At 43.7% G+C, this 11,573-nt stretch overlaps 1 protein-coding gene across 4 annotated transcripts; it reads right to left on the reverse strand.

Annotated features, from left to right (window-relative positions):
- Positions 1 to 1,672: 1,672 nt before the first annotated feature.
- On the reverse strand, positions 1,673 to 6,158 carry LOC119319314. Of its 4 annotated transcripts, none has more exons than XR_005154431.1 (3): positions 4,732 to 6,158; positions 2,523 to 2,923; positions 1,673 to 2,176 (listed from the first exon to the last, which is right to left on the reverse strand). XR_005154431.1 is itself a non-coding variant. In XM_037593802.1 (2 exons), exon 1 carries the CDS (start codon positions 5,914 to 5,916, stop codon positions 4,768 to 4,770), a length of 1,149 nt encoding a protein of 382 aa, XP_037449699.1. In that variant the 5' UTR covers positions 5,917 to 6,158; the 3' UTR covers positions 1,675 to 2,176; positions 4,732 to 4,767. The 4 variants fall into 4 exon arrangements, 2 of the variants coding, with proteins under 2 accessions (XP_037449699.1, XP_037449698.1); XR_005154432.1 differs by having other exon boundaries at positions 2,523 to 2,931; XM_037593802.1 differs by lacking the exon at positions 2,523 to 2,923 and having other exon boundaries at positions 1,675 to 2,176.
- Between the last annotated feature and the right edge of the window lie 5,415 nt (positions 6,159 to 11,573).

Here is an 11,573-nt window from a genome sequence, read left to right on the forward strand (position 1 = left end):
CAGACACGTGGTTGCCGAGGAATGAAATGTTATGACCGTATGGCTGTCGGGTAACCAACCCACCAACACGGGTGGCCGAACTGATCGATAACACCAGAGCCACATGGAAGGTTGAACGCGTCAACCAGGTGTTCATGCCTATGGATGCCAAGATCATATTGGGTATTCCTCTCTGCACACGAAACACGGTTGATTTCTGGAGTTGGAACTTCGAGAGGAACGGTACCTTCTCTGTCAAGTCTGCATATCGCATGTTAGTTGAAACCAGAAGGAGGCGGGAGGCATGGTTGGAAAACACAGCGGGCTCGTCGTCGACAGTGGCAGAGGAAGGGACGTGGAAAACATTATGGCGCACTAAGGTACCGGGGAAAGTGAAGATGTTCATGTGACGGTTATCTAAACAATCCCTACCAACGGAAGATGTCCGAGCTCACAGAAATATGTCAGATAGTTCGGAATGTGGGATGTGTGGAGCACTAGACTCATGGAGACACTCACTGCTGAACTGTACATCATCCAGGTGTGTGTGGGCTTTGACCGATGATGATCTAGCACAAGTACTGGTTGCTACCACCGAACCAAAGGCTAAGATATGGCTATTTACACTAATGGAATCACTTTCACATGACCAATTTGTTCGGCTAGCGGTCACGTTATGGGCGATATGGACGGCTCGGCGTAAGGCAATCCATGAAGGGATTTTTCAAACACCCCAAGCCACTACAGACTTTGTCAGGAGATTTATAGCAGAGCTAGAGGTGTTGGACAACAAGCAAGAATCAGTGGCAAGGGGCGGACCCTCTCGGGTCAGGCCACGAGCTCCTCCTCCGGGATGGGTCAAAATTCACGTCGACGCTGCTGTGAGAACTGGGAGAGGAGGATCTGCTGCGGCGGTTTGTTGGGATCAACAAGGCAACTATCTGGGAAGCTCATCGTTGGTCATCGCAGGAGTGGACGACCCAGCGATTCTGGAAACGATCGCATGCTGTGAAGCACTAGCCCTGGCCGAAGATCTTAACGTGAACAACCTGACGATCGCTTCTGACGCGAAGCAAGTGGTGAGTGACATCCAAAAGTCACATATGGGCAAAAACGCTGCAATTATTCAAGAGATTAATTTAGAGCTTCTTCTTGCATCTGTAATTTTATTTTTGAAGGTCGTGCGGCTAATAGAGACGTACATAAACTTGCTAAGTTTTCACTTTCGTTAGGGCCGGGGCGCCATGTGTGGTTGGGCCAACCCCGGATTCCAAATTGTATCCCACGTCTTGTGGAGTTTGGTGATGAATAAATTGTTTTCACCCCTCAAAAAAAAAAAACTAGTGCTTCTTTTTATTTATTTATTTTGATGAGTTGGAACTGTAGAATACTTCTGTCTCTAGCCCCATTATGTGCCAGTATGTATTTTGACTGTCCAGAGTGATTTTCAAGCCTATCTACTTGTCTTAGATTTGACTAAATACGGATGTATCTAGACACGTTTTAGTGGCAGCAGCAGGGAACAAGAACAGGGTGGGAAATCATGGGACAATGCCCAATGCAAATTTTGCAAGGCACGACTAGTCTAATACGCAGCATAATCAAGACAAACATAATATTATGCAGAGTAAAATGAAACGGACGGACCAGAAAAGATAACTTTCGAGTTAATGACAATTTCAAGGATGTCATGCTGCTGTAGGATCTGCGTCGATTCTTGCCGAGCCGAGGGAGATTCTGGCAACACATACATAAAAATACTTGCTGCAAAAAAATTGTAAAATACTTTTGTTTCTTCATGACCTGCCAATGCCATAGCCCCATCCTGCCGGTATTCTGACTGTCCAGATTTAAATTCGCCGTCAATTCACATTGCAAGCTATTCCTCCTCTCTTCTCACTTGATACTCTCTCCGCTATATATATGTGCAGTAGACAAGTGCAACGTGCCAACAGGTTATCAAGTAAGTGATGCAAGGGCAAAAATAATCAATGTAAAACAGTGGGAAGGTAGAAGGAAGACTGGTATCAGGTTGTGGGTAATAAGTTGCAGAAGATTATTACTCTCTGCACACCAAACTAAAGCTGGCATGACCATTGCCCATAGCGATCGATCCAAATTAGAGTACTGAACGTACACACGCGCACACTAGAGCCCAGAGTGCGTCTTCCTTGCAGTAAGTTAGCAGCCATCAGACCTGAAAAAGCCTAAATTTAGTTCACCTTTGTGAAACATGTTCTCTTACAAGCCAAAAACCAGAGCTAAGAACGAGAAGTGCAGGAAAAGACAGAGGCATGAGATAGCAGGCGATGATGCTACGCTACTCTAGTACTCCCTCCGTCCGAAAAAACTTGCCCCTCAAATGGTGGTGCTATATACATCCATTTGAGGAACAAGCTTGAGACAAGTTTTTCCGGACGGAGGGATTAGTAGCAACAGAATGGGCGAAAAACGCCAGCTTAGTTCCTTTCAGTAACCAAGGGGGTCAAATGCTTAGCAAGGACGAAATGAACGCCACCCCACCGATTTGCTTGGCAGTGTACCTGATGGCAGGCGAACATCATCCGAGCTTCTCCAGTTCCCTTTCCTTTGGCATTCAACTTGTTTCTTGTGCTTGCAACAAACCCAGAGCAGGAGCCAGATCTCCGGTCGCGGTTCATGGTCAAAGCTTCCACGCCACTTCAATTAACCCCTTCCCTGATAATGCGCTTTCATCAAAGAGATAAAGCAGGGATGTCTTTCAGGCTGCGGTAGCTCCGACATCATCCAGCCATCCCACATCTGAGGAATATGTGGCAGCCATCCTCTGTTGAAGCAAACTGCGCACCCTGTGTCCAGATCCACGGTTCTCCTTACAAAAACTTGTCCTCGAAGCAGGCTGCCAGTGGAACTGTTCACCTTGTTGGGGATCTTTCATTCAGGTTTATCTCAGCTCTCATGTCACCTTTCAAGCTTTGCAAAATCAATATACATGTAGTTTTTGTGATGAGATACAACAGCAGAAATAAATAAATAAATGTGGTTTTGTGATGAGGTACTCGCATATGTGAGCACTGAGTAGCAAAAATCACAAGTCTAATTCATGCCATCTCCATTGGTTTAGTTTTGATGATCAATGGCAGGTGTAAAATGATGAGACTAATTCATTATCGATCATGCTTCAGTCTCAAATAAGTTGCCTTTTCATGTTCGAAAGTTTTCTGAGCGGAGTAAAACCAGCTACAGGATATATCTTACAATGATAAAGGGAAAGAAATCAAGAGGCATAGAAGATCACCCAATAGAAACATATTTCCTAAGCATATTTCCGATAGAAGAGCTGCAGAGTTACTACTAACTAACATATGGTGGTAAGCAAAAAACAATAAATTGAAAACAGATTGGAGTGAAAGAAAATCTCTGGAAAGCATATTTACTGGAAAACAATGCAAGGCAGTTCTTTTCCTTTCTGGTTCTCTTCTCTAGGTGCTGGTTTCAAAATAAAATGAGTCTACCCACACATCCAACGTCCATTATCCTAAAAAATGGCGATGCTTTCTTCTCTACTTAAAGACAACATTAACACCTCAGGGCTCAAGAATTAAATAGTCAGTTTCATTAGGCATTAGCAACGACCAAACCAGCAATTGGCATGCATTCTACAGCACAAAATCTACATCTATTTAGGCGAAAGATCTAATGTGATTACCAGCTTCGTAGGTATGGTGAGAACTCTGTCATATCATACACAATAATTAATTTCCATAGCCCGTACTTGGTTCATGTAAATCTGAATCTAGTCGGAACTACCCCTCTGCAAGCGTCAGCATAGTCTCCAAGGCTTATCTCAGTTCTCATATCACATGTGTGACCAAAGGTGGATACAGAGTACACAACAATCGCAAAACAAAATCCAGCTACAATACCCACATCTGAAACACTCCTTGCTCTTACCACAGAACTTTGAATGTTCACGGAGATAAACATTGATGGGTACTGACAAATGTACATATTTTTAATCCCTAACAAGGCACGGAAACTATAATTGCAAAATGAATTGCTGGACTGGGAATTAATACTCATCAATGAGCATTACAGTAATTTTTGTTTTAACTGAACATATGGTATTGTTAATCTTGCCAATCATCAGCGGTTGACATTTGCAGTTTTTATGCAAAAGTGTTTCATCATAGATCATGCTTCAGTCCCAAATAGGTTACCTTTTCATGTTCGAAAATTGTCTCAGCGTAGTAAAATCAGCTACAGGATATAGGAACAAAGATAATCAATCTTAGAAGCATAAGGGGAAAGATATCAAAAGGCACCCAATAGAAACTTATTTTCTAAGCATGGCCTAGAAGTAAAAAACTGAACTGCAGATGATGGAAAACAAAAGGCAAATCAATGAAAATGGAAACATAAAATTTGGAGCAGAAGCAAATCATATCGATATATTTACTGGAAACGGATGTGGTACAGTCCTTTTGTTTTCTGGTTCATGGGTTCTGGTTTCAAAAGAAAATTGGTCTACCCACATATTCAGTTTCCATTATCCTAAATGGATGTCGGAAAGACAAATATATTCATGGCTCTCATTTCAGAGATTGTAAGCGATGCTTTCTTGTCTACCTAATGACAACATTAACACCTGAAGGCTCAGGAACTAAATTATCAGTTTCCTTAGGCATTGGCAACAACCAAACCAGCATGTGGCAGACATAATACAGCAGAAACCCAACATTTATTTAGGCAAAAAGCACTAATGTGAATTACCAGCTTCGCAGGCATGGTGAGAACCCAGTCCTTGGTTCATGTAAATCTGAATCTAGCCGGCACTACCCCTTCACAAGCTGTTGCATAGTCTTCAGCGAGGTGCGGCGCAACTTCCGTGTGAGGGGAAATGAACTTCTCCACGAATACCTTCTCTCTCACCTTGAAAGCGGTATAGTAGTAGCCTGGGTTGCACTTGAGCAATCCATTTTCCATGAGAAACTTTACAACGTAGTACCTGGGTTTCATCCGGCCCTCCAGCTTGTAATTGATAATTATTGACCGTTCAGCAATGTAGGACGGTTCCAACCCCACCTCAGAGATGAGGAAATCAGACCTGCGCTGCAGTAATTCCTTTGACTTCCTCAGCACACACGGAGCCATACGCAGAGCAATGCTCACCTCAGCGTCTGACCACCTGAACGTCTTCTTCAAGTAGGCCACTTTGGCGGCGATCTTCTCCTCACCGAGGAATCCGACGGCATCCAACGCGTGCCTGAACATCCCCGAGCCACGAGGTACACCAAGGCCTTCGGCGCATGCCACCATCACCCGGACGCGCTCTGGCTTGCTGCTCAGGACTCCGCCCTTAGCGAGGGACAGCTTGGTGATATCGCAATCATCTAGCCCGCACTGTCGTAAGAGCGCAACATTGGGCTTGACCGTCCCCTCGATGTCAGCACCGGCGAGGTAGCCTTTCTTGAGCACCCGGAAGAGGTTCTCCGAGGAGCCTAAGAGGGGCAGGTAGTACCGCAGCTTGGAAACAATGGACCTGGAGCGGAAGTGGACGAAGGAGAGCGGGATGAGGCGCGCGATCTCGGAATGCGACAGGCCGAGGCCGGCGAGCTCAATTGCGACGGGGCCCAGGGTTTTCTCCACGCTGGCGCAGAGGAACAGCGGGTCCTTGGCGACGAGGGCGGCGACATCGGCGGCGGAGAGGCCGAGGCCAGCGAGGAAGGCGAGGACGGCGTCGGGCTTGGCGGGGGACTTGAGGTGGGAGAGCTTGGCGGAGGCCTTGAGTGCCTGGGCTCGGGTGAGGCCGCAGGTGGAGACGAGGTAGTCGTCGGCGACGAAGCTAGGGTTTGGGGAAACGGCGGCCGCGGAGAGGGGGCGGTGGAGAGGGGGGCCCTGAGAGGTGGCGGGAGAAGAGAGAAGCCGCACGAGGATGCAGCCACGGAGGCGGAGCATGGCGGCGGCGGCGGCGGCGGAGAGATTGATTCCCGATGGAGGCAGGGTGCGAATGGGATGGTGCTTCGGTGGAGGGGATGCGGCGCCCCGGCGAGACAGGTGAAGGCACGGAGGAAGTGAAGAGGAGAAGAGACCGGCGAGGATGGCGCTTCGCCGGCGGCGGCGGCGGCGCCGCCGCCGGAGAGATTTTCCGGTCCGCTGTGAGTGGAGAGGAAAAATGCGGAATGGCAGGCGCGATGCGAATGGAGGCTCCCCAAATTGCAATATCACTGAATCCCAGGGGTCTTTACGTCTTTCAAACATACAAAATACATTTTTTTTTCAAAAGAAAACATACATAATACATTGAGCCTTATGAAAACTTTCATATACACATGGAAAATAGATATCCCCTTCGTTCAATAACGTAGTGCGTATAGATTTTCGAAAGTCAGACTTTGCAAAATATGATCAAATTTATAAAGAAAACTACTTATACCTACATTATCAAATATATAAAATATGAACCTACGTCTTGTCTTATGATGAACCTAATGATATATGTTTGACATCTAGATGTAAATGTTTTTCTTCACAAACTTGGTCAAATTTTGTTAGGTTTGACTTTTCAAAAAATCTGTATGCAATCATTATGCAATCGGTATAATAAGGAAAATGGCTTTGAGAGATAAGATTATATCACAAAATAAGTTATTATACGACTTGTACTTATCTTGTGATTTTTTTGTAGGTATAGTACTTCCTCCATTTTTATTTGCTCTGCATATTAGAGTTGATTGAAGTCGAACTTCGTAAAGTTTGACCAAGTTTATAAAAAATATATAAATATTTACCCTAACAAATCTATATGATACGAAAGTACGTTCAATAATGAATATAATGGTATTGATTTGTTATTGTACAAGTTAATATTTTTGACTATAAACTTTGTCAAAATTTATAAAGCTTGACTTTGACTAAAACTAATATGCAGAGTAAATAAAAACGAAGGGAGTAAATGGCTATGCTTTTTTTATAGGTAGTAAATGGTTACTTTTTTCCGATTTTTTTAAATGGTTATGCTTGCTAATCAATCCAATCCAAATTATATGTCGCTCAAACAGATGTATCTAATTAATATGGATTGGATGGAGCAGAAAAGTTCATACGGATATATATTTTCTCAAAACTTGAAAGTATGATTTCTACAAGTAAAAAGAAATCATATGTGAACTATGTTTGTTTTTAGCATTTTGTGTGTGTTCATGTTTTTTCTCTCTCTCTCTCTCTCTCTCTTCATTCTAGCCTCTTTTCCCCCACCTCACTCTGTTCTCACATTGACATTGTTGCCTTTTTCAACGGACTCCTACTTATGTTTTCTAAATTTTGCAAGGTGAGAATTGAGAAGGTTATTATTCTTTAGTTTTATGTGTATAGCTATATTAGAGTTGAGATCAATTGCATCGTGTCCACAAATCCTCTATAACACTAAGCTCCCTAGTTTTAAAAAGCCCACACTCAATTAAGGTCTCCAATTAGAATTGGATCATCCAATTTTGATCGGGTCTACAATTTCTCAAAGCTTCACAATCCAATTCTTTTATACTATACAATATGCTTCCTAATTTTTAAGGCCTCATAATTATTAAGGTATTTAATATAGGTTGATCATCCAATTTTGACTGGGTCAACAATTTCTCAACCTCTTCAATTGAATTTTTTTAATTCACTATGTTCCAAAATTTTGAATCTCTTTCATTCAATTGAGGTATTCAATTTTGATTTGGTTGACGATTTTAAATGGGCCAATGATTTTCAAATCAATCAGCTGCAACTGACCTATAAAAACATATCAATCCCATGCACCCCTCCCACCACCTAGAAAAAAGAAGCGTCACCATATGATATTGTAGTATCAATATAGTACATGCAACCACCGATGCAGAAATTTTCCCACATAAATATAGGTTGGTTAGCGGATGACACAGTCATCTCCCCACCCGCCTAACTTAATATTCCATCAGTTATAAAATATGAAGGGTATTAATTTTGTAGAAAGTCAAACTTCTTTAACTTTGACCAACTTCAGAGCAAAAATATCAACATCCACAATATTAAACAAATTTGATATATTTCTCTACAAATTTGATGAAACTTAAAAGGTTTGATTTTAAAAAATATAATACACATTATATTGGGAAACAGAGTGATTAGTTTTTTAAGATATCCAACAACATGAACGGCGCAGCAAAGCGCGCACAACCCTTCTAGTTAGTAGTATATCTAAGAACAATTGGCATCCCATTGATGATCGATCAACCTTCTTAGTCCAGCTAGTGGCTGGTCGTCTAGAGATCTATATGGAGTCAGTTGAGATGCGATGGTCAGCCAAGTGGGTTGATCAATGCTCCTCTTAAAATTCGAAGCCTAAAGTAGATGTGCTACTCGAGAAATAAAAAGACCAACGTAGACCGTACTAACATCTAATATTTGACGTCACATTTGAATTTGATACTATTCACATCCATAATTGTCCCTTTGCTCATCGAATTATGAATCTTATATAAATGTTGTAAATGATCAATTTTATAATAATTTTAGGGTTGTAGTTCGGTGCATAGGTAGCTCAGAGGAACCATAGCCGTCACTTCCTCTCCAAAAAAGCTTAGGGTTCCTATGCGGCCATGCCTCCCGTGGCGCCGCTGCCGGTCCACCTCGTCTCCGGTGGCCCTAGGGCCATGGGGACACGGTGGATCTCATCCCTTACCAGCGGGAGGGCTTCGTTTTTAAATATTTCTTTGAATTTTGTTAGGGTTGTGTCCTGCTAAAGAGGATAAGACAACGACGGCTTCGTGAAGATTGAATAAGGTTCGTCCCGCCTAGCCCCCGTCTCGATGGCGCATCTAACATCGTCGGAGAGTGTGTGGAGGTGTGTCTCCGGCGGATCTCACAGGATTCGGTAGGTGGTTTGTCTTTGGTGGATCTACTCGGACCCGGTCTTCGTTCGTCTACATTTGTCTGTCATTAGATTGGATCCTTCCGATCTATGGGTCTCATCATCGGCGGGGGTTACTATTCTATTGCGCTGGTCCTACGAGGCCTTAGCACGACAAGTTCCCGGCTGTCTACTACAATAAGTTCTGCCCGGCTCCGGTGAGGGAAGGGCGATGACAACGGCGCGTCTTCGGCTCGCTTTAATGCTTGTAGTCTTTGCTAGATGGTCTACGGATGGATGCGATTTTTATTATTCCTATTGTTCATTGTATTGTCATGATTGAAAATAAAAAGATCGAAAGATTTCTCACAGATAAGAAGCTCAGAAGAACCATTAAAAGGACAATCGTGTGGTCTCCCTAGATGGTCCTTGGAGGGAGTGATGTAATTTCATTTCCTTTTTATTGCATTCTCACGAATCTATGGGATACACAGATTTGGAATAGCCATGCGTTATATAGGTTTGGAAAAGATGAATGGGCAGGACAAAGCCCATCAAGGTCCAGAGTTGGACATGGTATTTTTCTCTTCCCTGATCTTGTGTGGTTATATCATGAACCTGAGGAGACTATATACGGTGATTATATCGTGGCTATCATATTTACCTATTTTACAAAGAATGATCGGATATAATTTACTGGTACAATCCATTGTGTGCCTTTCACGCTTCCGTCAGTTTAGTTTCCTCACACTTTAAGTAGTCTTGTGAAGTTGTGATCAGGTAGCTCGCAATCTGAATTTCTGTAATGAATATTTTTTTTTGGTCCAACGAGTAAAACGTAGACTTGGTGACCCTCAAAAGGGATGATATTTTACATAACGAGTAAATCATGATGTCCTTAGATATTTCTTATGAGTATTTCTTCTTTTCTGCGGAAAAGTTTCTTGTCTTCCGAACTCTTGGATGTGGGCAGAACTCTTGATGAGCCGAGGCACCCGCAGCATGCCATTGTGAGTCAAGTTTGCCATTGTTTGATGGGAAGTTTTCAAGTGCTACATGTAGAAGGACGCTATAGTGGTTGCAATCTTGCTGCTAAGTGACACGTACTGTCACCCTGTTTCTAATGAAAAAAACTGAAGAACAATGACTCGTTTAAACATTGTTCAATTTTGTGGTTCATGAGCCTTTTCTTCAAAGTTTACTTAAAAGTTGGGTTATTAGGTAAAAAATGGTTCCTTTCCTTTTGTGCTTGCAATTTATTGTCCTGACAAAAACACTTTTTATTGCAGTGCTAAAGAAAATGCGTCTACTACTTGACTGAACTAAATAATCTTGATAGCAAATGCCCTCTCTGGGCATATTCGTAGATTCAAGGTGAGGAGACATGCCAGCATACAGACCAGCCTTGAAAATAGTCAGATAAACATTGGAAGATGTTGGCAGAAATACATACATTGCACATGTACGATGTTCTAACAAGAGCGTAAAGTTGATTGATTCTTGATAGCATCACCTGAATATATCACTCACGGATTCATGAATGTTCTCCGTTGCAATGCACGGCCATTCACCTAGTAAAGGCAATGATTTGTTGGTAGTAGAGGCATCTCATGTTTCAAAGGGTTAAACCTTAGCCGTCGTGACCCGGCTCCATGGCTGGGTCAATCTTGCACCTCTGTTGGTGCCGAACCCTAGGCAAATTCCCCCAAATCTCTTGTTGTTTCTATTGATTGACCGAATGTGAGGAGCGATAGTAGATCAATAACTCTCGTATAAGCGAGGGAAAAAGAAATGAAGAGAAGTTGACGAAAGTATCAAGTGGTACATCTACTTTTTATAATATCACATGAAGCCGGCAAAAAGGAAAGCCGACCAACGAAGAAACTGCATAGGGGACCTATCATGAGTGAACATTGCGTGGGCGCCACTGGCCGCATCTCATCATATTGTTGTGTAGAAGAAGAAATGACCGCCGATGCTGCTGGTGCCTCCATCTCTATGACCTTGCCGTCCAAGCCCGCAATAGCAACAAACACGTAGCACTAGAGCACGGGAGGAGAGGTGATCAGGGAAATTCGTCTTTCTTGATGGCAGGATAATTAGTGATGGGCGACTCCACGCGACGCTGATGTGATTTCAGGCCACACTAAAGGATGTCGGAGAAGGGGGCCGTAGGACGAACTCAACAACATCGGTAGTGGGCTTGGTGGATATTGTGTCGAGGGCTCGGGGACGCACTCGGTGAAGGTGGTGGACCTCGGGGAGGGGGCCCTCATACACGTGGATGCAGGGGAAAAGAGGGTGCACGGGCTTGGAGGCATTACTCATCCACCTCTTCTGGCAAAGAGAGCTCATCGGGGCCAACCGCGTGAAGGAGGAGCTTGAGGTAGCTTGGAGGAGGCGACGACGGCAGCCAGATCCATGTGGCAAGCCAGAGTGGAGGCATCCCACATGGGAGCAGTGATTTCGGAGCCTAAGCTTAGATGCACCTGCTATTATGTTTGTTCATTGCTGCATGGAGATTCGGGAAATGGGGCATGAGGTTGCATTGCTAGGGCGTGGAAAATCCCCAAAACGAACTATACATGCATGAATAGTGCGATACATGTGGGTCTATCATGTAGCACACGAGGAGGGTTCGAACGAAGGACAGGCAGTGCCATCTTGGTTGGATTCTGATCCATGGCACCTAATCGTCTCCATTCATCTAAGTCGTGGCTCACTTTGCTAGCCCGTGGTGTGA

This window comes from Triticum dicoccoides, chromosome 6A, assembly GCF_002162155.2.
Source record: "Triticum dicoccoides isolate Atlit2015 ecotype Zavitan chromosome 6A, WEW_v2.0, whole genome shotgun sequence".
Taxonomy (NCBI): Eukaryota; Viridiplantae; Streptophyta; class Magnoliopsida; order Poales; family Poaceae; genus Triticum; species Triticum dicoccoides.

Bases quoted from the DNA above. Each gene is read 5' to 3' on its own strand.
- LOC119319314 (XM_037593802.1), bottom strand. From the start codon at position 5,916: ATGCTCCGCCTCCGTGGCTGCATCCTCGTGCGGCTTCTCTCTTCTCCC.